Below are 25,421 nucleotides of genomic sequence, written 5' to 3'. Positions count from 1 at the left end.
CAAATCAATGAGGTATTTGAAGGTAGCGATAAACTTGTTAATGGAAAATAAAGTTCCAGAAAAGAAAGCGCACTCTCTCATGGATCTACGCTTCTTGGACCAGGCGAACCAGCTGGGCTATGCGCAGCAATGGCTAAATGACTCTGGAAGCATGATTCTTCCTCCCACCATGTATCCAGACAAGCCCACTCCTCCTAGAGCGATGTCCGAGATAAACTACTCCACCCTCCCGTCAAAGCTATCCAGATGCAAATCCATGGAGACCTTGGACGGGGGCGAAAAAGGGAACCATATTATCCAGAATCGCTCCGGGTTCTATGCAAGACCCATTGAGAATTACGGTGTACCCATTTATTATGGGCCGTTAGACGGCCCAGACTTCCTTATTTATAAGAAACAGCTGGAAAGGTTGAACAGCAGGAATTCGTTAAGCAACAATTCGGCTGATGAGATCTCTAAGTATCGTGATGTGGCGTTATAGATTTTTTTAAAAGATTTTTTAGGCATTTGCACTGATGGGCTTGGCAAGAGTTTACCTTCAGACCTTTGATAAGATTTGTTATATAGTTTTTGATAATAGAGTTTAAAGGAAAACTCTCGCCCGGTATTATGGGTGCCTGGTGCAACAGCCCCTCAATACATAACCTAATACCCGAGATATTACCTATTTCATTTATATTCTCAGGCCATAATAAATTAGATATTTTCATAAGTAATATAGTAAAGCTTGAAATACAATGTTAGGGCCTAAAACTTCCGTTGAGGGCACTGCGAAATGTAAACAGGTCATAACTTCAAAGTCAAATTTACTTGCATGTTTTGCCCACCAGATGTCACATTAAGTTTTAGAGTTTCCGATATAAGGTGGGCTGACAACACAGATGTAATTCATATTTTATTTAGGGACTACGAAGCTGATAAGCGGAATTATTCGATAACAATAATTCTCTCTAAGTAGGGAATCAGTGGAAATATTGTTAAACTAACAGTATCAAAAGCACCAAGAGTTGCAAATTGGTATTCATGTGATATAGTTGTTGTGTAGACATACCGGCTAATGTCAACGTCAATGGGGTCATTGAGAAACTCATTGTCACTTACGAAAAAATGCGCGGTTTTTTGATATTGCAAATTAAAATTTTCAGATTAACTTTGCGAAGTTAATTTTATTGATTCTAATGTGTGCCCAAATAAATCTTTTCCGTTGTAAGAAACGGAAATAAGAGGAGTTTATACTTACTTGTATGGCGAATAATTATAAGAGTTACTTACAACGAAGTTACCACGTGGCAACAACTCGCTCTTAAAAGCCGAATAATTCAGCGAATACGATACAAGCGATTCTTCTAGTCTTTGATTACATCAAATAAGGTTTCGTTAAAATGAAAATGCGCAAAGCTCTTTCACAAAACAATTGCCGCCAAGTCCAAAACATTTGAAATTCAAAATGGCGGCAATTGTTTTGAAAATATGGCGTCATTTTGAATTTTCGAAAAATGTCTTTTGGGTTATTCTGATTTGGAAGATAGGATTGTGATAACTCCGTGAAAGACATACTGGTTCAAACTCATACCTAATGAAAGTCAGACAGTTAGGGTCACTACTGGTTAAATCACAAGTTACACATCATCCGGAAGCTTCAAATATCCAAGAATTATACTAAATTCAACATATATGACTTGCACCCTATTTGCTGTATCATCCGGTATTAAATTTTGCTAGTCCTGTCTATGTGACTAGTCTCAAGTCCAATTTCTGAAATTAATTTTAGGCAAAATTTTGAAGTTACCTACCGCCATATGCAACACAACTTTACACATAAATGAATTGAAAACAATACATTTTTAGTTTTTTAAGCCATTCCAAGATGCAGAAAATTTACCAATTCACAAACTCCGTCCTACCGATAGAACAATATTTAATGATTTATAAGTAGTTCAAATTGTACCTTTATAATTATTAACACAAAATCTGTATAAACGAATAATTGTGAATAACATTTTATCACTTAAATAGTCGTTAGAATGTTGTCTGTTTAGTAACAAAATTTTTTAATATACGTTTTGTTTTTAACGAAATATACTATAAACGACTATTTATTTCACCTATTGTTCCTTAATCAGACGAAGAAGCCCATGGAGGTACCATTGGAGATGGGTTCTGAAGGTAAGACATCACAAGTGCAGATGCCGACAACATAAATGAACTGAGAACCTATAACAAAGTCTTCTTTTACAATGAAAAAGTATCACAGTTTTTGATTTTTTTAACAAGTTTTTTTTGCGTATACAAAAAAATCCATTAATCATTCTCATTAATGTATATTTTTGAGCGCGTTGAAATTGGTTTAATGCAACCGACTGTGGTTATGATTGCTTTCTGACCAATCGCAATCCACATGTTTGACATATCATCGAAATTTGTCACTTACCAACGTTTCAACTTTTGACATGAACAAATCTTACCTGTTTATTATCGTCATTCACATGAGTATTGGCGAAGCTGATGCAGGAACAGTAAAGGGCCACCCATGCGCACCATTTCATTCTCATCATCAAGCCGCACATACTAAACACCATACCTAGAAAATCATCAAACATAGAAGGTAAAATAACTTCTTGCACTTATGTGAATTTACAGTACATAGTTTGTGAAAAGTACCGAGTGAACGGTTAAATATCTGTCAAACTAGTTAACAGTAAAAAATTTGATTGAGCTGAAGTATCAAAAATGACGAGATTTTAAGTTCAGGAAAATTTGTCAATTCGATTGGGGCCTGTCATCCTTGTGCATGTTTTTCTCGGCCGATTAAGAGTCAACAACTGTGCGCACACACATATGACTTTATCTATCAATTAAACAACTGCCTAAACTGTCGGCCAATCAAAATTCTGTAAAAGCAAATTCCATGACTTCTGGTCGGTCAACAGTTCAGCCGTAGCATGACAAAAGACATACTTGCGTGCGCACATTTGTCGATTTTCAATCGGCCGACAAATGCATCCCGATCCGGTTAAACTCTCGGCCGATAGTAATCTGCAGGAGCACTAAACCCTCAATCAAGTCGACAGTAACTAAAACCCGATATCGTATGCATCAGATAAATATATTTTACGATTATACAATGCACAATAATAATTCATCAGTTATTATAAATACGTCCTATAGTTACATACATTTCAAATAATAGTTACAGAGATATTATTCTACAGCCTTGAAGATCCGCCAGTAACTTTTGATTTACTTAAACCGTTATCGATAGTCTTTTCAAATCAGAAAATGCTTCCCTAATGAATTTAGATTAGTAATAGTGGTACCATAACAAGGAAGTTTTTTGGTACTGTGGAGAATTTGTTAGAGTTCTGTATAAGTGTATACAAAAAATAGTTTTGAGTTCACTCGAATCAAGCAACTCAAAAAGAACGATTTTAAAATAGTTTCTTGAAAATCACAGTTACAATTAGCACCAAACAAAAATTTGGCTTCTTTCCTCAACAATTTACATTGCTTTTTACATTTTTTTACACAATAATTTACATAACTAATCTTCAGCCAATTACCGATGGTCTAATTAATCGCCACAACGTGGTGGGTGGTGGAAAAATACGGAGAAACAACTCGTGTTGCTATAGAGAGCTAAAATGCAATACTACTTTTACTATCTATTTTAGTATTAATAATTGAAAATTACTATTTCAGGCAGTATGAAGATTGTTGTATTCAGTGACTTGTTTTACTTGCGCGAACGCAATATTTCTAACGTTTTTACGCATATAAGACACAATATTTTAATCTACAAAAACATACATCACACTTTTCGATTAAAATCATTACAGTTGAATTCCGCGACAAGACTTTTTAATTCCGTAGTGTAAAATGATTCTGCAATATGAAAGGATGGAGGATGAATTAAATACTGAAGTGTTGTGGTCTCAATTCACTTTCAATCGTCTATCGATTTTCTTTGCTATACTCGTCATTTATTAATATTGTCTAATTATAAATTAATTTTAAAGTTCTTAAAATATTTAGTAACGATCCTGCAGGTACTTAGAAAAGTGCAAAAGGAATTTGGCTTAAAAATTCTTTAAAATAAAAAAAAAATGTTATGCGAGGAGTTCAAAATACCAAGCAGCACTATTGCTATATAAAAAACGGTTAGAATTATGAGATATTTAATACTGCATATATATCGGTACCGAATTCTTCTTAATGTAGCGTAGATACCTCAGATTGTAAAGAATGGGAGATGAGCAACATTTTGGAATACAGGGAGCGTTTCTTTGCAAACGGCATGTTCATAAGACAGGGACTGCACAGATTTAACATGCAAATATATTTTCATCGCAACTTTTCAATATATATATATATATGAATATACGTTTTTCAACTTGCCATCCATCAAGTATTAGGCATTCATTTCCGTAAGATCTAAGATGTATCGTTAAGACCTAAGAAAACTAAATTTCCAACATTTAATTGCATTATTCACAATATATCCGTCAGAAGTACGATGCACTGTGTAAGAAATGGTGAAAAAGTTGGATGTATAGTTTCGTTAATGTAAGTGACGTTAAAACGCAAAAAAAAGAACATTTCGATGGTTTCGCTGGCATTAACACTCCACAGCAAGTGATGTGCGACATGACATATCTTCCAATTCTAATGTCGGTATAATATTCAATGTAAAATCTTAACGGTACGAATTACGGTTTACGTTAAAGAAACCATCAATCCATTTCTCATGTTACGCGTTATTTGGCGGAATGAGGTATTTCACAAACTTTCTTTAAATTATTCCAAACAATAGCACCCATAAAAATAATCTACCCTTATTTTTCCCTTTTACCTGTTTTTGAGTTTTACGGGTTAAAAATAAAGGAAATTTGTAGTTTTCACGTGCATTTCCAAACGGTATTCACATAGAGGTAGTTCCGCAATACAAAACTACGGTACGAAATTGATGATGTGAAAACCCAATAGCCATTTTCATTTTCTTATTTGACAATTTACAGTTAAAATTGCGAATTTTGCTGTCAAATTATTTTTGTGTCAATTATTCAAATTGGTTTTGAAATGTTGAAGGAAGGCGAATAAGGTTTTTCTTAAAAGTACAAAAACTATCATGCTTTAGACGGCAATGTCTCTACGGGTTTAATCAACTCACACAGGTCAAGATATGAATAGGGAGACTCCATGTAACTGAAAATGTAGAAAGTTTAAAGACATTTTTCTTATTTCGCCATCGCTTTAGTTAATGAAATTTGGCTTGTGGGAGTACTTAAGAGCATCCGATCTAAAGATGATGTGGATGCAATTGCCAAGCTCATGCTGCTTCTCTAAATATTTAAAACTTCTTAATACAAATGTTACATCTAAAATATTAGTAAAATATTAAAAATCGTAGGCAGAATCTACATAGAAAATGTAATACTCTAGTTACATTGTTGGGCAGTAAAACGAGTGAGAGAACATAGGGTTATTCATACATATACTAGTAGTAGACAATATTACATGTGCTATTGTGTATGTATTGTCAACCACAAGTATTTGTGAAAGGACAGTGAAGGGTTTTTCAATTTATTTATTATTTACACAAACTTGACAATAGCCCCCATCATAATTGATTTAAGCTTCAAACTCCTATAAATCAAATTTCCGTTTCAGGCATGCTCCTTCAGATATTAAGTAGTTCTCAAACTTCAACTACTAATCCCCTATTTTAGCATTGTCAGTTCCTTCAAATCCCACTTTTCTGTTATTTCGGAAATTTGTCGTACAAATTTCAAAATGTCGGAATAAATGTAGTTTGAAGTGTCCTGTAATTAACCTAAAGAGTATTTGTCCTCAATCTTTAAAATAATTTTCTGAGATGCATAATCAAAAGTTGCTGTGTTTTTTTAACACTAATGAAAATGGCGATCTATTCCATGTCAGTTTCCTAACCCTTTTAACTTATTAAATTGAGTATTTCAAGACGTTATCAAAATTCATAATAAGTAGTCACTGTAAACAAAGCCAATATCACATTGACAAGTGACGGAATTTCTTTTGACATTTTCAGTTCATTTTACTGTCACTGGCATCACTTAATCGGTCCATTTCAAAGAGATTATACAGTGAGAAAAAACAAAAAAGCAAACCCCTACCATAAAACATACAATTGGTTGATATCCGACTTACACTGGGACGATGTCAAATCAGTCCAGTACGCAGAAACCTATGCCTTAATTCATGCATTCCGTCTGCTACATTTACTTCTATTCTTCGTCATGCCTAATGTTTGTAAACTGAGAAACACTATGTATAAATTTCTCTTCATACGCAATAATATACAAAATTACCGCGAACTATATGAAAACACAGGCCCATGCTTTGGTTCACGTAACACGTGATGAATGTGTTATAATACGAGAATTGAGACTGTGTCATTAGTCATACCACCCATACCTGATTTAGATGGGACAACAAGCAGATCAAATGTAGAAATAAATCCCACAAGCTTTTCATGAATGAACGTAGACATTTTTTCAATGTGCCAAATGCTGAATCTCACGAAACTTGAGACCACAACAAACACAAAAAAGATCTATCTGGGTTTACACCTTCTCTCGAACATTTTTACTCAAAGGTTAAATAAAGGATAATAAAAATACTTAAACAAAACATCTTAAAAATAAAACTAAAACGTAAGTATATCAACTCGGTATACTCTCCATCACGCAAGTCCCTCTCACCTGAGCTAAAAACCCCGACAAGTCGTCCCGCAACAATTTTCAAGGAAATTTTTAGCTTCAACGCAAAAACACCCTCACAGATACTCACGCGCACACCCTATAAAGGAAACAGTACCTAACATTCAAACGAGATGGGCTTGAAGCCCTTTTACTATTGGACAGGCGCCTTGGGATCCTTACTGGTTTGGTGTGAATTATTGTTTGGAATGGTTTGGTTTTGACTAGGTGGGAGGTTGTTTTGGACCACCAGAGGTGGGTTGCTTTGGACCACTGTCGGGACAGCAGGGTTGTTAATCATGGGATTCGAGTTTTGAGGCATAACGTTCAGCGTGGGGTTAACCACTGCAATGTTTTGAGGCAGGGGCGCGTGTTGCGTAAACGTGGTCGGAGGTGGGGCTGTCACATTCTTGGGTATCAACGATCGGAGGTAGTTGTTTTCGGTTTCGAGTTGTTGGATTCGCTCCATGAGTTCGGCAATTTTCTCCTTTAGGACTTCCACTTCTTCTCTTACCTAAAACGTAAATGAAAAATCTTCGGAAATGGTACCAATAGTTCTTTTCAGGGTATCAAATACCAACCAAATCGGTTTGAACGATTTATATTTTTGATACATATGCTGAGATCCTTCAATCGGGGAGGTACCTAACCTGTCGGCCCCGAAAAACAATACAAAAACTGTCAACTATAGGAACACAGCTTTGATTTAATAGCTTTCAATTTTTAATAATGGTGAATAAGACCAATATGTGTGGATAAATACAGGGCAATTGACCTCAAAACTCCCCGGATTTAACTACTTTAATAGAATTACTAAAACCTACTTAATACGAATTATCGATAATCTTATAAAGTAAAATAAATTGGGGTATGGACACAGATTGAGAAGGGATGGATTAGGGAGCGAACTTCTACTACTGCCAGCAATTAGTTATTGATTATTCGACTAGCCGGAACCAAAAAAGTAAAAAAGAGCAAATATACAAGGTGTTGTTTCCAATCATTCGATAATGAAAGTAAACGATTTCATTTAAGCTTCATGTGGCAATCAAATCATGCTCAATATATTTTGAAGAATGAAATTTGAATGAATTATTTTAAGGACATTTAAAAGTGAGAGTAAATAAATTCAGCATACGCAGCTCGTAGTTTTTCGACGAATATATAGAACGGGAACAATAAAACTCCACCTACAGACGAACCATTAGGCAGACCTTGCAAATATTCAGTTTCAAAATTCCTCATAGATAGAAGCCTGGAGGCATCGACAGACAATGGAAGGCTGAACAGTGGCCAAAAATATCTCTACTTAAAATGCGTTAACTCTGAGGAAGACGTCTGCAAGTCAAATCTACAGCCAAGCCAACGCAATGTCACGGCTCGTCACAGTAGTATTTTTAAATCCCGTAAGCAATTTATTTCGTGCCAGCTGATTTAAGTAAAACGACGATATTGTGTTGATACTATTCTAATTATGAGCCGCACATTGAATCTAATTAAAAGCTAAAAAAAATAAATACTACTTACGGTGTACATGAGATGACTTTTCACAAGGTCCATGGCCTGCTCTATCTTGTTGTCAATGGCATTGACCACTGGATTGTTCTTGTTTGGATCGTCGGCATTATCACTGGAGGTCTCTACGTTACTGTTCGCCTCCTTCACCTCCGGATTCGTCTCCTGATTCGTGTCAAGCACAGTCAAACTATTCACACTCATGGCAAACTGAGGATTCGTGTAGACGTTACTGGCGTCAAAATTTTGCTGGGTCTGTTGAGTTACACCAATAACGGGGGCGATTACCGTCGGCGCCGCCGCCACACTCTGAGCCGCCTGAGCGCTGTTCTGAGATTGCGCCAGAGGCGGTGCGAAAGACCCGCTCTGAGGTTGCTGGAACTGATGAGTCTGAACCACCGGTGCCGATGGCGGGTTGTTTTGGAGCACGTGAGGTGCTTGAGGCTGACCACCACTCGTAGCCGCCTGTGAGTTCACCACTATCACATTTTTCGCAGGCTGATTTGGCAACGTGGTGTTCTGAGTCTCCTGCTGCTGCTGCTGCTGGGGGTACGCATGGCCGTTCACCAAGTTCTGGCTCATGCTGGACTGGGACACTGAAGTCGGCTGTCCGGAATAGCTCTGGCTTTGCTGGAAGTTTGCTGGCAGATGCACGGCCTGACTTGTGGGAACAAAAGCGCTTCCCTGAGTAGGTATCGGGACGTATTGTATGTTGGGATAGCCCTGTGGCAGGGTGAACCCTGCGGGATTGGCCGCCACCACTCCGGCGGCAAAATACGGCTGATTGTTGATGAACTGCGTGGGCATGCTACCCGCCACTCCCTGAGGTACTGTCTGGCTCTGCACGTTGGCCACTTGCGGGTAGAAGTATTGCCCTTGTGGAATGAGCTGCGCGGGCACGTTAGCAGGGAAGAACTGAGTCCCGTTAGTGAATCCGCCCTGAAGGAGCATTTGCTGGATCTGTTGCGGCGGCAGGCTCTGAGTCTGCAGGTAAACTGCTCCAGGTAAAGCACCTGCGTTTCCCACCGACTGGGTGGTCTTTGTGGGATTTATTACGTTGGGCGGGGGCGCCTCGTCCACGTAATCCATGCATTTCCACCGGCCTCGTTTGAATGGCTCCAGACTCGCGATTTTGACCACTTTAAACCGCTCGTTTCTGCTGGGGGTGGAGTGCATTTCTTTAGTGACATCTTCACCCCCTTTGAGTGCGGCACCATCGACCAAGGTGTCGGCAGCCACAGCAACCGGCTCGGTGGCAGCCATGTCGGTGGCTGTGGTGGTAATGTTATTTGGGATAATGGCGACGCCGTATTGAGGGCTCGTGGGGATCACATTAGTGGTGTTGGCGGGGACGGTGAGTTCGTCGTTTGTTTGCTGGCCGTCATCCGGGCGTGCGTGGTGAGCGTGGTCAAAGACTAAGTTTGATTCTGGGTGTTTCTCGACCGCCTCGCCGGCTACTGCATTTGCCGTGGTCGGGGGATGACCTACGGAATGCAAACGTTACTAAGAGGCGCAATTCCATTGGATGGCTGTAGTATTTAGCTCAATTCACTTTCTTTTCATAATCAACATTATCATTATCATAATTACTTAAAATGTCAGTGTTCGGGGTGATCGTATTTGGATCGTTTTGACAGCAAAATATTATTTTCTTAGTACACGGTGTGACATGCGACCGCTTTTTGAGTTTAAGAATTAGCATCTCAGTTATTTCAAGAGTTATGAGGTCGGTTAAATTAGCGCAAGTTACCGAAAAGCGAAACATATGTTTTTAAATCTGACAGCACCATATTTTAAAGTGGAAACATTATTACATATTTGAAACTTGCCAAATTTCAAATTAGTATTGTTTTGAGCTCTAAATTACCCTAATTTGCCGACTTCGAACTCGTCAAATAATTGAGATTCCCATAATTTAACAAAAAAATTATCACCTTGTATAGAAAAAAACTGATATTCCTAATTTTTAGGAGCAGAAGTGTTGAAAAATCTGGATCACCTTATTTTTTAAATATGATTTTGATTCTTTTGAGACTAAATATACAAGGTTAACAAAATTTTATTACTATTTCATGTAACAAGTGATGATTTGGATTGAATTGATCCCTATCAGCTGATTTTTGAGATTCTGTCAATGTTCAAAGATAACATTGAACATTTTAGTCACTGAAGAATTTCTCGTAAAAACAGCCCAAATTTAACCAACTTTAAAATGTATTTTCATTCTTGAAAAATGAATTTAGCCAATGATGTTACAAGTAGGACTACTTTTGAGATTACCCATGATGGCAAGTTTCTCCAATGGAAGAGCGCCTTCTTTACTAACCTACTAATGTGAACCCACAGATACTCTCAATACTTAACATGCTTCTGAGCTTTTTTTATTAGTCAGGGATGGATTTTTTCTACAACCATCAAAATACGACAAGTTTTGCAGATCAATGCCAGTGTCTAAAGCGATGCGTTTGTCCGTATTAACATGTTTGACACTCGTGGCCCGTGACAGCGTGTGCGAAGTACAAATAACAGTGCGCGAAGTGTCTATTTCGCACACTGTTATCTTCAGAACACAAATATTAGTGTTTGTATGAATATATCATTAGTTGTAGAAAAAATATTGTTTGCAGTTCGTGTGCAAAATCTGTTTGGCGGTCTCGATCGATACTTTTCTGTAGCAAAAAACTAGTACTATTTTGAGCACTTAATACAAAAATAACTATACAATTCAGTACAGACAAAATGTTTTCAACTCTGAAAAAGGACTCATCCCATCATTTCATAAACTTAATTTTGAAGTGCCTGAAGCATATAATTTAACACTCTATGTGTCACCATATCACCACAATAAGACCTTAATGGATTGATTCTGATTCGTAAACACATTTATTTTTTCACTGCTTCACTTATAATATCTCCTCTAAATGTAACCTGTTTCTTTTCTTGTAATATATAGTAGGGCATTTAGGAACATTTTACCTTTAGATGCTGCATAGATGATCTATATTATTTATTTATTCAAGTTTAAGCTTTGTTAAATATGTAGTTATAAACATGACGTTACAAATGGTTTTATTTATGTAATACAGGATATAATGCAAGTTAACAAGTATTAACTAAATGAACATTTTTCAATGAGACTGAATCAGTGATTCACTGCATGTCTCATTCATCTGTGAATTGCTTCTTGAAAAGCTTTTGGAAAACAACTATCTTTTATACAGGATGTCTTCTTGAGTAACTGTTAAGAACTTCTGGTTATCCAGCATCATGCATTTTAACTCTGAGGTGAATGAATGTTCCAGAATTCCTTTGTGATCAAGTAAACTCAAGTAACATTTTGAAAAAACTTGTGATTTATATAAATTTTTAAAGATGGTTTTATAACTTTAATGAAAATCGCCCACAAGTTTGCAAAAATTGCAATTGTCCATCTTTTGTATTAATTGAGATATATCCCATGCAGATAACATTGACCACAGAATCTGAATATTGTGTACAATGCCTAACTGGGTAAGTAGGATTTCTATATTTGTGATGATAACCTTTTTTAGTAATCAATGATTACTTTCTCTGATTAATAAGTTATTTAGATTGTTGATAATAATTGATAAGAAATGACTAAGTGTATGTCCACTTTACTGTTATGCAGCTGTAGTGTGGATACTATTGGTCTATTGTAAAACTTCAGCAAGCTATCAGATTTCATTCAAGACTTTATTATTAAATATTATTAAAATAACTTAACTAAGTATTTGGGTGTGGAATGAGCTTTTCAATTTATTTTTACTCCAAGAAGTGAGTGGAAAACATACAATTCAAGTCTCAAATATATCTCTAAAACTATGGAGTCAAACTTACCCAAAATGTTCATGTAGTCTGGAGTGAGGTCCTCCCCATTGGCATTGTTTTTCGTGGGTACATAGCGCTGCACTTTGTCTGGTCTTCTTGGATCGGCGTTCATATTATCCTAAACAAGGGAGTTAATTCAATAGTTATTTCCTACGCAACATTTCTTCTAATTAAATAATTAAAATGAGCAAAAATAAAAGTCACTGGGATGGTGCAGAAGGTCAGATGAAACGTCAAAAGAGAACGACTCCCCCAAAGCCTCCCCAAATTGAATCTCGTCGATTACATAGAACTAGAAGTAAGCGTAAACTTGCTAAAAATGAAAAACAACATTACAAACCTTGATAGTGCTGGAAAAATGCAAAAATAGTTCTCCTGAACTATTAAAATGTAAACTCAAATGGCGATTAAACAAGAAACTAGGGGACAACTGACAAAAGTGACAAATGACAGGACTCTGTAGACAATTTCAAATTAAGGTTATCGAATATGATCTAAGTTTCGAAATACAGATTTTGTCGAGAATGTAGATATAACGTCGAGAATCTAAAAACTCAAATCTGGAAATTTGTACGAGTTCATTGCACATTTTTTCTGTTTATGTACGTTTTTTTTTTATTAGAGGATATTAGCCTACAACTTAATTAAGTTACTTTATTCGACACTTTCTAGGAATTATTACATATGTTAATTTTATTTACATTATATATTTCTTAAACTAAAATGTGAATCTTCCTTGGTATTTAATAAAATTTCTACTCTTATTATATAGTTGGGGTGCATTGCAATGATTCAATTTCTAACTTGGTTGGTAGAAATTACTTATAAATAACATCTTCAGTGTCCTATTACTAGTATCGGCTACGATTTGTGGTACCTATTCTCTACAGGTTGTAGGTGTTCCCTTATTTTTAATTAAAGTTTATGTCGATTAAGGGTACCCTGTGTATGTTATGTCTATAAAAGGAATCATTAATATTTGGAAATTAATCTACATATCATGAATTTTTCATTCATATTTCTTGATAGGTATACAATATATATATTTTTTATGGAAACTCCTGTTGCGCCTAAACTCTGACGTTTTAAATACTCAATGTCTGAATTTGAATGCTGAACATTCTCTACAATGTTTACATCAATTAAGAAAGATGGTAGAAACATGTAAATGCTCTTGGCAATGTTGCTATTTATGCAACTGGTAACTATGCTCTTCAAGTTGAAATAAATTTCTGACATTGACGTTTTCTTTGACATTTTCTTTAAATCTTCACTGACTTTCGTTTTGGTTTCGAAGGAGAGTTTTCCCTGTGTAGCCTGTTTTCTCGATTATTTATAGAACGGGCGGCATATGATTTGGGTGTTAAATAATATAAATTAAGTAATAATTCAGGGCGTTAAGAAATACCTCTACTATGTCCAGCATGCTCACGATGGCTAGCCGGAGAGTGCCGCGTGCAGTGCTCAGAACTTTAGACAAATATTTGGAAAAAAGTATATCAGAGGTAATATCCGGACCTAAAATAATTGGTAATGAATAAAGCCACTTACATAATTCTATCCCTAATTTCGCTTAGCATCTGCATGGTCTCAAGGAAGGTGTCATATCCATTTTACCATGTTATGTAACCTTTTCACTTTTAGGTGTCAGCCCAGCCATTGTCTCATGGGGTCAAGACACTTTGTACATACAAAACTAGTGTTAAGGACGAAGCTCTTGCCAGGTAAATGAATTCAGCTCTTTGTGGATATTTTTAATTTCCCTTAATTCATTTTAGTTCGCCCAAATCAGTATGCTGCCGAACAGATAGGTACTTTAAAATCTACAGTGCTCTGTGCCAGGCAGAGACAGTCAAATGTCCAGCTTTCCCTGAGTCTGTAACTGAAGGAGATATAAGGTGAGTTAAATCTAAACTTTTCCATATTTATTGCCAAAATGTGTTTTTTTCTAAATCCTTCTGTCATGGTACATAAATAAGTAATATGTTAATTTTTAAGACATTTAATAGGTATCTTAAATGATAGATTAATGCCAAATGGCACAACTAAATTATACTCCTTGCAACTGGCAAAATCTCAAATTAAGTAACTTTGCACTTATTGTAATAAACTTATAGGTAAACTACTTAGCTTGCATGTTTTTTAAGTGTTATGGGTTATAAAATCAGTATCAAAATATCCCTTTAATGCTGAAAATAATTGGAGTCTCTCCAATTTTGTTTTACTTTAATAAGACGGGCACATATGTTGGACTTTATATTATGATTTGGCATACACAATGTTAAGTGCAATATTCAAGGTTCCAATGCAGGTATTTTGTTTGGTCTGATTTAACATTCATATTTAATACAAGTGCATTGAAATTTTTTAACAAGTTTGAGGTTTGAATGCTTGAAGTTTGGGACGAAAAAAGCACAAGTCCACATAGTGCATAAATGCATTTGCATTATAGATTATGCTGCTTTATTTTCTGACTATTTATGCTTAATTGAATTCTTTGTCTCTCATAATCAGATTTGGTTATGAAGTTCAATATTGTAATTGTATTATTATTTCATATTCATTGTTCCTATTTCAGTGTAAACTCAAAAAAATTTCAAACTTAAATTATTTTCAGCAGAAAATAAATATTTTATTTAATTCTATTACTATGTTTGCAATTGTTGCTTAATAATGAGGTACCTGATATTTAGTGTAGAACAGGTGGTGAACGAAACTCATGAAATAACAGATATTTTAAAATTGGGGTCATTAGACTAACTTAACGTAAACTGCATTTAGGTGTTGGCTCATTGATTTGATTTGTAATTGAAATTAAATTTCAGTGATGTGTGAATGTTATTAATTATTATTCTTTTTAATTGGTTTATGAATTACAGTTGCCTTGGAAGTTTAACTATGAGCTTATTGAAAAAAAGTTCAATTTGTTTATATTTGGACTAAAATTAACAGAAAAATAAGATTGATTTGATTAGTGTGACTAGAAATGTGGCAAGAGGTTAGTTGCAAATTGTATTATAGTTCATGGTCATGTTTGTCATGAAAACACATTACATTAATCTAAATTAAAATAAAATTTATCAGCATATACTTTGTTTCGAACAGATGAAGTAAAAAAAAACTGACTAATAAAATAAGAAAATGACACTTTTTGTCAAAATTTTATTTGTTGCTCTTGTGAAAAACGTGCTTTTTTATATTCTTTGTTGAACTATTAATTTTTGAAGTTTTTTCATTTTCTAGAATCGAGAAAAAGGTTGGGGATGCAGTGGCAGCCGATGAGGTGATTGCCGAAGTGGAAACCGACAAAACTTCGATGCCAGTCCATTCTCCTACTCACGGCATCATCGAGGAGATTCTCGTCAAAGACGGCGATACCGTCAAAGCTGGACAACCGCTTTTCAAATTGAAGGTGACTGGAGAGGCTCCGGTTAAAGCCCCTGCGAAGGAGGAGCCCAAATCTGCCCCTACACCAGCCGCTACACCTCCACCCCCACCACAGCCTACACCAAAAGGTAGGGGCAGGAACCTCAAAATATTTTTCTTTATCTTTAAATATTTTCATGGAGAGGTTCAACTGAAATGGTTATTATACCCCAGCTCTTCTTTACCAATCTTTTCACTACTCAAGGGGTTCATACTTACTATAACACATGTTTAATACCCCCGTCATTTCCCCCCATACCTTTAGCTTTGATATTTAGTTCAAGTGGAAAACGTTCCTTTTTTTGTTTTGGTAATTTTAGAATGATTTTTTGTGTAGCTGCAGCACCACCACCGCCACCAACTCCGCCAAAACCCGCAGCAGCTGCCCCACCGCCACCCCCGAGATCTACCACGCCTATGAGCTCTATTCCAGTTGCTGCCATTCGACATGCACAATCGCTGGAAGCTACCGCTACAGTCCGGGTATGTTAGCTTTGTGCCTAGTTTAGACTCGGCTATCGCATATCCCTGTTACACATAAAAAATTTCATGATGGCTCATTGACATTCATGTATTTTTCTTATGAATGTCTAAGAATACTAGAATAGAACTTGGCAAAGTTGAACTAAATTTATCATGGAACAACAAATGAGTCAGAAAGATAAAACTTTGCTTTCCGCTTGTCACTAATGGTTTCCGAGATCTCATTTAAGTCGAATTTGGGATACCCAAAATCTTTCTGGCCTTAAACTAAACTTGCTCTATTCCGATTATCTTTTATTTCAACAATTTATATTATATGATGTGTTTTGTATTTTTCGCATAGTTACCCCCGGCAGACCCCACCAAAGAAATCACTGGAACTAGGACTGAGCAACGGGTGAAAATGAACAGGATGAGGCTAAAGATCGCTGAGAGATTGAAGGAGGCTCAAAACGTGAACGCTATGCTAACTACCTTTAATGAGATTGATATGACGTAGGTGTTTCGACTTGTGTTGATCGAGCTCAGTACCATGGTTCTCCGGACAATTACACGATTCTCTTCTTCCTGATTTTAGGAATATTATGGAATTTCGTAAAGCGCACTTGGACACATTTGTCAAAAAATACGGGACCAAGTTAGGTTTCATGTCGGCGTTCCTCAAAGCCTCGGCATACGCTCTACAGGACCAGCCCGTGGTTAACGCGGTGATTGACGGACATGAGATCATCTACCGCGATTTTGTGGATATTTCGGTTGCTGTCGCCACACCGAAAGGGTTGGTGGTACCTGTTATCAGAAACGTGGAGAGTATGAATTTCGCAGATATCGAATTGGCGCTGGCTGCATTGGGAGAGAAAGCTAAGAAGGGTTAGAACCTTTTTTTTAGGTAGAATAATTGTTTTTAACAGCGTATTAATAGGTCAAATCGCAATAGAAGACATGGACGGCGGCACCTTCACTGTTTCCAACGGAGGCGTTTTCGGGTCGGTGATGGGTACTCCGATTATTAACCCCCCACAGTCCGCCATTTTAGGAATGCACGGCATTTTCGACAGGCCGATTGCACTTAAAGGACAGGTACGATCAGTGTTTCCATAGGTTTTGTGCACTTTTAAATACCAGGAATATTATACATGGTGATTTATGATCGCTGGTACGTCGAACCTACAGTCGACTGTAAATAATTGTGTATACAAACTCCCATGTTGATTTTTTAAAAGCTTAAACATAATTTTATTAACGAGAAAAATTGCGTGTTATCCATATTTTCATGGAGAAAATCTTCTTAAATGTAACAAAAAACTATTACGCTTGTGAAAATTTTACACTACTATTGGCACTAAGGACTTTTTAAATTTTTTTATTGTGTCCATTAATTTAGCTGTATTGCCAAATTATTCCAAAAGAACTATGTATGGTAAACTCCATCAGTGGTATAAAAATACAATATGGCGTCGACAAGAATAATTAGTGTTGGTACTGTCGGTTTTCTAAAAATTTAGGTATGGAAGAAATCTTTTAAGATAACCGAGATTCCATTGGTGGAGCTCGAAAAGGTACGTCCTATATAAAAACTAAAAAAAAAGATAAGAATCCGGAGATAAATCAGAAACATATATTTTTTTCATTTTCGTGTGACAGATGTTATCGTTCACGTCTCATTTTTACGGAATATTAGAATATGTTAAAATTTATTGTGCCAACACTGCTTCTGCATAGACAAATGGCAGTTTATGGGTTACTGTCAGCAATCAATGCTAATGAGAAGTCTCGGAAGAAAGAATTTGCTGAATTACGTTTTCCAATTTTATGGAAGACTTTTTTGGAAAATAAGAGGAAAGTATTTAAAGTCTTATAGAAGGTATGTTACCCATTTTAAGAAACGTTAATTAATTCCGTGATATTTACATAAGAACTCATTTCAATAATATCTTCTGCATAAAAATGCCGATTTTTTATTTTTCAGGTGGTAATTAGGCCTATGATGTACATCGCCTTAACCTACGACCACAGGCTGATTGACGGTCGCGAGGCCGTGCTTTTCTTGCGTAAAGTCAAGTCGGCTGTGGAAGATCCGCGCACGATATTAGCTGGTCTTTAAATACCGACTTTTAAACCAATTGAATTTTCATACTTGTAACAGTCGTCTAAAATCTTGTTAACCAGTTGAGGTCTGACAGAAAACTCTTCTTGGAGATCCCAGATTTTGACGTTTGTTTATGTCAAATTGTGACCAATGATAATTACTCAGTGTAGCAGCTGGGTGCAATGTTATTGCTAATGGAGTTATCGCATGAAAATGGCATTGCTCCTGACCCTATTCAAATAACATTTTGACATCGTCTTCGAATAAGATTTTGGAGTTTTTTGTCGGGTCATCTATTGGTTTTTAGTTTGAAGTCTATTCGAACAATTTTTGGTATATATTTTTTTCGGTTTATTAATTTCATTTTGAGTTGGGCGTGGTCGATTTTCTCCGAGTATTATTTTAGACGTTCTCTATTTTTAGAGATTTTAAACGTAATTGAAACCTTTTTGTCCTGTAAGTTTTATTTATTTGTTAAATAAATTATCATTACGTTGTTTTTAGTGTAATTTATTTAATTTGAAAAGAAAATCACCTTGAGTAGGTAACTGTTATTGATAATTATTATTGTATGTCTCCACCTGAAGATATGTGGCATAAATAATTTGATGTTGGAGTTTTTCAGCGTTAAATATCTGTATATAATGGTGAACATATCTTTTTTATTTAAGTTCCTTCGTACCGGTATGAGTTTTGTAAAAACTTGATGATAACTAACTTAGCTAAAGAAAACACATTAACAGACTGTTTATACATTATTATAGTACCCTTTTTAACACATTTCAAAGGATTTTAGTGGTAATCTATTACGATCTTTCTTCTTATATTAGGAGTTTACTTTTGCCCGGGCAACTCAAAAAACTAATACTATAGTAACGTTCTCAATGATTACTTTTAGAAGAAAAATGACATCTTTTTTGGCAATAAACATATAAACAAACTTCCATTTTCCATGAGCCTCATATTATTTAGAGATGGGGGCTACAATGACGGAAATATTGTTAAACCTAGTCAAAAACTATGCTTGAAAATAAACCTGAGTTATAGTAAAGTTAGTTTAAGATCCGAAATTGGAACCAATTTTGACCTGGTTCTTGTAGTAACCGGCATTTATCCTAATGGAGTCATCACCGACACCAAAAGCAATAAAGTGATTTTCCAGTTTCTGTAAAGTCTTGAGGTTCATCATGAATATCACCGTAATCCAACCTTATATGAACTCTCTTCGACATTATAATAGATAGTACAATTTGGCAGTTTGTTTGATTATTTAAAGAGTACCTGTTGATGTTAACACTACAAGAAAGAAGAACTAAAATGTTTAGATTAATATTCGAGTGGGTAGTGTTTGTCTATGAAAATTTGATGAATCACTGGAACAAAGGATTGAAGGAAATCGATGTAAGATCTTCAGGAAATTGGTTAAAGAACATCACAAAGTATATAGTACATATCGGTTTAGTAGAGCTTGAAAGTATGTTGGAATTCCTCACAGGATGTGTTAAAATGAATTGAATAATCTCTAATTTGCTCATATGTCGAGTAAATATTTACAACGACGTGAAAATTAAAAGCATTTCAATAAAGCCACTGGACCAAACCCACTGATGGTAATAGTTTTTAACTAACTAACATTTGACTTCCAATAGAAGGTTCTGGCAGGTTAAGTTCAAAAAAGCTTCCAAAGTAGCTTCAAGATGAGCTCTAAATCTAAAAAAAGTTTCTAAATTATCAGCGAACTATGATTAAATGATTGCTACAATGAGGATAGCATAACCAAGCATCAAAGGTAGGTAAAAGCTGCAGTTTTTTCACCTGTTGTTTCCTCTTCTGATTGTTATTTTATCATTCCCATTATTTAGAACACTTTACGTCCACCCATATTTTAGTAAGCTGAATTACTTTAAACTGATCTTACAAACCTGATAGATTAGTAAAGATGATATTGGCTGACCAATGCTAGGCGGTTGGTATTCAAAATGGTCCTTATTTAATCTCATGAATTGCAGGAGGAAAGAACACACATACAGGACCTAGAGGTATCAGTTGGCGACTGAAAAACTTTAAAATTAGATCATATAATTTTTAGGTTTGAGCTATTTCTTCATCTACTATTAAATGAATGAACATTTTATTAATGGTAGATTATGTTAATACAAGAAAACGCATGTTATGTTGTGATCCATAGATTGTAGATCGAAGCATTTAAGTAAAGCACAAGATCTTTTACTCTGAGCAATATGGAACGAGTTTATATTGAAAGCCATCATCTCCGCTACAGAATTCTTCTGCGGGGGTCATGTTGGCTAAAATCGTATAGTGATAAAATTAATGTGTACTCTTCCATTTAATTTTAGTGTTATTTGCGACGAGGTTTTGGGATGAATTTGGAGATAATTGGTATTTGGAGTGGAATTATTTTACATTTACTAATAAACAACCATTGTTTCATTTATACTTTATTCGTTTCATATCATGTTATAATTAATTATATTCTAATATTTCTTTCAAAAGGTTTGAATTAGAGAGTTAAGACGTACATAGAGATGATTGAAGAAGAGGAAATCTCTTAAGGGGCCCGATTGCGTTGTTACAATCACAAAGCTGCAAAACTCGTTTGGGGCACAAATTAGATCAAGACGCCGGCAAAGTTCCGCGTTTCAAACTGCCCTTGCTGCTTCTCCCTTTTGTTAAAGATTTGATGATGTCAGCGAAATGAATTAAACCACCTACAGGCAGGTTAACTTTTATCAAAGGCATTACGAATAGAGTTGAGGGATCCTGGATAGATGTAAAGGACGCATTTTCAGCACTTCTAAGATAGTCCTTTTGGGAGCATTCATTATTCGAAACTAGGACTAATAGAACATTCATTTTTCATTTAAATAGATGGTCCTTTAATTGGCACTATTATTTCCCAAGAAAGTCACCTAGATGACCCTTTTTTAGTGCCGCAGAGAATTGCTTAATTAACACTAGAAGCCTTTTTATGATTTGTCTTTTTATTGCTAGTTCGGTGAGACGTTTGCTTGTGCGATCGCAGTGATTGACAATTTTCTTTATAATGGAGAACTTGCTTGTTTGTGATGTTAATATTAGCTTTAAATATGAAAAGTATTCTTGTTTAAGACTTCCAATTTTCTATTTTAAAACTAAATTTCTGATAACAAATGAAGCCAGCGATGTATTTATTATGCTTCAGGAGCAATTTGGCACAAAGTCGAGTCTAGTTTCCAAGACGCGAGTGGAAGTAGTGTCGTCTAGCCAATACCCGCAACATTAATCTTCGGAATTGCCTCGCACTCATTGAAAGGCCAATATTTCTCTTCATTACTGGAACGCCAAGGCGTGATTTACAATGCGGCCACTGTGAAGTGCTTTTCGGCTACTAAAATTAATATTAATAAATCCATTAGGAAATTGATGCCCCAAGTCGAGAGGAGCTTGTTGAGTAAATTACTATTGTGTATTATCTTTTTTATACCTTGAAGATTCCTGAGAACATAAAAATATAAGAAAATTTTAAATACCTGCGTTAAATCCTCGAAAATCTTTTAAATTTCCTGCATTTTGCAAGAAAGTCTTTCTTGTAATTTCAAAATTCCTGACAAGTTCTTAAAGTCTAATTATTTGGCAGGACTGAAAATATCTTCTACATTTCTCCAAGACCTCAGAAAAATACCTGAAAAAAAAATTTTCCCATCTTCATTGTACTGCAAAATTAGACAAAATCATGTATGGTTATGGTCGTTAGGAAATGCTATTTCGTGTACTCGTGTCATTTGCGGAACATCGTTTCGCTCGTCACACACTCCACAAAACTACGTATTTCCTAACCAATACAAATAGCTATTATTTGTAATTACGTAAGTGCCACAGGGGATATCCGTATATGGTCCAAAATCCAACATTTCCTAAATATATCAATATGTCTAAAATTCAATTCGAATCCACTACCTTTCACTAGCAGAGATGTTATTTTAAGATAAATTGAAAAAAAAACGCCCTAAACGACGTTCCTTGTTTAAGATTAAAGATTCCTTAGCCAACCAGCTATATATTTGGGATTAAATAAACCCAAGTTTCCGAAGACTTTCATGTTTCGTTTTTGAAAATTATCCACCATAACAATTTTTGATTCTTGTTAAGCCGTTTATCTGACTTCTGGAAGTCGGATAATAGCATTTGTGTAAACAGTTAAAAAAAATGCAGTGTTTTGTGTAACAAGAGGAATTTTGTACGACTTGAATTACATAAAATAGCCTGAAAGGGGGACCGCAGTGCACTAGGCTCAATCGAGGGATCCCTGCGCGTTTTAATATTGCTGCCGACAAATTAATACGTGAATGCATTTTATAAAAAACACAGTGGTTTACAAATAAACACTTTACTTTATTTCAATTGTTTTGTGTTAGCAGAATAGTGTATATTCCTACGCCACTGACAATCTTTATCTTATACTACTACTAAAATATTACTAAATAATTACGTACTTTAAACACATTTTGGAAACATTCCTTCAGTAATTTGTGACAAATCGAAATAATTGGATAATGCGTTAAAATAATATTAGAAAAAATCTAAGGAGTCTATAAAAGTAGTGAGATAGGAGGATGATAATTTCTTGCTACCAAGAAATAATGTTAAAAAAATTAACATTTTTTCCATAGACAAGTTTTTGAAAAGTGCAATTTTTCTTCAAAAAGATTCAATGTCCTGCTGGTATGAGCGCCACTGGTGGATCTGATGTTTTAATTAAAAAGTACGCGTTCTGTGTAGTCTCTATCAATAAATAGGAAGGTTTTTTTTTAGTCTCAATTTTCAGTTTCGGAATCATTATTAATGAAGTTGGTTCTTTTCAGTAGACATCACCGACGGTGTTGCGGTAGAAACATTTAATAAAATCTCAATTGAAACTTGAAATCATGGTACAACCGTGCCTATTAATCAGTTCTGAGGAATATGAAGAAAATATAAGCATTATTGAATGTTCCTGTGACAATCCCGTAAGTAATGCCAGTTGAAAAGTTCCACGTAAACTATCTTCATAAATTGTATCTATGTCTCTTAGCTAATTGAGCTTATGGCTCATTTGAAAGAAAAAAAAACGAAATATATTGCATTAAAATCCCTAGGGCTCATATTAAAAAAACACCTTGTATACAGATACGTTCTCGTTTTTGAACTAAAAATGCAACACTCTGCATCGGTTAGTTTTGATATTTGGGAAAAATGAGGGTTGAAAAGATAGTGATTTTTTAGTACTGAAGACCTTAAAATTTCGCCGAAATAATATTGAATATTTAAAAATATGACAATTCAAATTTTTAAGGGAATTCAGCTTGCCATTGTAATTTTTGAAGCAAAAATTCACTTTTTGGCGCGTCCTTACAAAAGATAAACTTTCTAGCTATAGTGTAATAAACCAGTTGTAAAACGTCCTAGCATAGCATCCATTCTGTTTTGGCAAAAAACCTATAGCTAACGCCAAACTAAAAGTCTCGCACGTCATCTATGAACAAATTACATGGCCACATTGGTTATGTATTGGCAAGGTATACCAAACTTATTTAGTTGTCATTATCATACGAAGGTAAAACGTATTAATTATTAAAAATATAATGAATATGGTCATATAGGTACATATTAATAATATAATATAAATAAAATATGAACAGAAATTTTGATGTGACGTCATTTAGCTAAAATTCGATAATTCTAATGAGATGTAAACGTGATCACTGGAAAAAAGTTGAAACCGACAGGGTTGCCGTCAATCGCAAACCCATGTTTGCTTATCTGTTGATTATTTTTTGAGGTTATCTTATAATACCGGTGATTGTGTCGATTTTTGCTCTTACATTTTCCTTTCTTTAAAAGCTTTATTTCTTTATTAAATCTTACGATCGACTGTCCTGAAACAAATTATATATACTTCGCCTCAAAGATTTGTTCAGACGTCTGGCAACAGCGTATTGCAGTGCAACATAGAACTTTCATGACGTGGAGACTTTTAGTTTGGCGTTTACTATAGAATCCTTTACACGACGATGGAAAATTTTTAGTTTCAAAGTTTCAAGACGTGAATGCTGGCTTGGTATAGTATAAAAGCAACCTTGTGTTGACCGAGCATTAAGGTAAACATAGGAAATTTATTACATTTTTCAAAATATCGGAATCTAAATTGGAGTCCAATATCAAAAACCAGGTGCGGAACTAAAAGTTGCCACGAAATTGAAACAATAGATTTTATCTCCTTATTTGTTACACCAAATCGCGGGTTAAAACGACCAAATTCATTAAAAGAAGTTCTCTCCCTTAACACTTTTGAAGCAAATTATCCCAGTTTTTCAAGCGTCCTTTGAAAACTTACGCCACTAGTTTTAAAATATTTATTTTCCTCTCGCGGTCATGAATATTCATGTCATGAGTTTTTTTAAAGTAGCTTTGACTCTTTGTTTAGTTGCCGGGATGAATTTAATGCATTATTGAAAAAAAAAGTCGCTATGATAAAAACTTATTTCCGAAGGATTTTAAAATACCCCGAAGGTTTTTTATCGTGCGAAGAGTTCATTCGGAGGATGGTTTTCAATAATGAAGAACTTTTAATTTGTAGAAGTGAGAATTTCCTTTCAAATGGTTTGTAAGGAGACGCTGGGATAGTGGTAGTTGAATAACTTTTCCGAATTGGGCCTATTTAAAAATGTATTGGTTTGCGAAGAGGAGAAATAAAGATTTTCCTCTTCCCTCTCACATTCTTCCTTTAGAGCTCAGAAAAGGAGCATCGTATAATTGTAAAAAGTTCTGTTACAATCTAGCAATGCGAAATTTTAAAATTATTGTGACTGTTCAATTTATCAACATAAGACAAAGCCAATAGCTACCAAACTTTAAATCCAGGGGAACTTGTCCATTGCTAAACAACCGATTGTAAATTTCCAGAGTTTCCACATTCTAAGAGAGAAAGAGATGATAATCTTACAAGATTTCGACAGACCCCTGCAGCAATAAATACAGACAATGTAAGAGGGGTCGGCTCAAGCCAAGGGTTGCGAATTCCTCCAACCCCCCGCCATTGTTTGCCAAAGATAGGGCTTTATGTATTGGAAATATTACCCCTAGAAAGAATATTGCACATTGTTTGCTCCGTCTTTATATGGGACACAATAAGGACGAGTTTCCTTTGTACCCATGCCGGAACGGTTCTATTCTTAAGTTAGACGGCCATACTTTAAAAATTATTACATTTTTCCACTGACTTTTATTGCCGAGAATTCAGTTTGCTGTCGCTGTTCCAGAAATAAGGGGGATTTGGCCAGGAAGTT

General features: G+C 35.4%; 5 protein-coding genes across 6 annotated transcripts in view; 3 read left to right on the top strand and 2 right to left on the bottom strand.

The window, feature by feature from the left end:
* The window catches only part of LOC136411134 (tRNA N(3)-methylcytidine methyltransferase METTL6), a 192,083-nt gene that overhangs the window by 38,103 nt on the left and 128,559 nt on the right, over window positions 1-25,421 (top strand). The window lies entirely within an intron of this gene.
* Rcd6 (Reduction in Cnn dots 6) overlaps window positions 1-25,421 on the top strand; it is a 67,508-nt gene that overhangs the window by 8,832 nt on the left and 33,255 nt on the right. Inside the window, exon 6 of one of the 2 annotated variants that reach the window (XR_010752299.1) lies at window positions 54-739. Coding sequence is in view for 1 of the 2 variants with exons in the window: in XM_066393576.1 (XP_066249673.1) it covers window positions 54-481 (428 nt within the window). In the remaining variant the exon portion in view is untranslated. Of the gene's footprint in view, window positions 1-53; window positions 2,093-25,421 lie in introns of those variants that run through there. The other variant, XM_066393576.1, reaches the window with a different exon arrangement.
* roh (reduction of Rh1) overlaps window positions 1-25,421 on the bottom strand; it is a 59,864-nt gene that overhangs the window by 11,907 nt on the left and 22,536 nt on the right. The window lies entirely within an intron of this gene.
* On the bottom strand, window positions 3,093-12,497 carry LOC136411123 (TSC22 domain family protein 2-like). The gene is made up of 4 exons (XM_066393570.1): window positions 12,439-12,497; window positions 12,108-12,216; window positions 8,262-9,733; window positions 3,093-7,248 (listed from the first exon to the last, which is right to left on the bottom strand). Exons 2-4 carry the CDS (start codon window positions 12,208-12,210, stop codon window positions 6,889-6,891), a joined length of 1,935 nt encoding a protein of 644 aa, XP_066249667.1. The 5' UTR covers window positions 12,211-12,216; window positions 12,439-12,497; the 3' UTR covers window positions 3,093-6,888.
* LOC136411122 (dihydrolipoyllysine-residue succinyltransferase component of 2-oxoglutarate dehydrogenase complex, mitochondrial) lies at window positions 13,362-18,595 on the top strand. Its single transcript, XM_066393569.1, has 9 exons — window positions 13,362-13,603; window positions 13,743-13,822; window positions 13,877-13,996; window positions 15,342-15,613; window positions 15,862-16,007; window positions 16,351-16,502; window positions 16,585-16,877; window positions 16,930-17,087; window positions 17,977-18,595. The coding sequence occupies exons 1-9, from the start codon at window positions 13,514-13,516 to the stop codon at window positions 18,109-18,111; spliced, it is 1,446 nt and encodes a 481-aa protein (XP_066249666.1). The 5' UTR covers window positions 13,362-13,513; the 3' UTR covers window positions 18,112-18,595.

This window comes from Euwallacea similis, chromosome 9 (genome assembly GCF_039881205.1).
Source record: "Euwallacea similis isolate ESF13 chromosome 9, ESF131.1, whole genome shotgun sequence".
NCBI lineage: Eukaryota > Metazoa > Arthropoda > Insecta > Coleoptera > Curculionidae > Euwallacea > Euwallacea similis.
The sequence above is the reverse complement of the archived record's forward strand: the minus strand, read 5'-3'. Positions and strand labels throughout refer to the sequence as shown.

Excerpts from the sequence above, each read along its gene's own strand:
- LOC136411123 (XM_066393570.1), bottom strand. The coding sequence starts at position 12,210 with ATGAACGCCGATCCAAGAAGACCAGACAAAGTGCAGCGCTATGTACCC. Across the intron at positions 9,734-12,107 it reads AGACTACATGAACATTTTGG|GTCATCCCCCGACCACGGCA; the intron begins GTAAGTTTGACT and ends TGCATTCCGTAG. Across the intron at positions 7,249-8,261 it reads AAAGTCATCTCATGTACACC|GTAAGAGAAGAAGTGGAAGT; the intron begins GTAAGTAGTATT and ends TTTACGTTTTAG.
- LOC136411122 (XM_066393569.1), top strand. The coding sequence starts at position 13,514 with ATGTCCAGCATGCTCACGATGGCTAGCCGGAGAGTGCCGCGTGCAGTG. Across the intron at positions 13,604-13,742 it reads TGGAAAAAAGTATATCAGAG|GTGTCAGCCCAGCCATTGTC; the intron begins GTAATATCCGGA and ends TTTCACTTTTAG. Across the intron at positions 16,503-16,584 it reads TTTAATGAGATTGATATGAC|GAATATTATGGAATTTCGTA; the intron begins GTAGGTGTTTCG and ends TCCTGATTTTAG.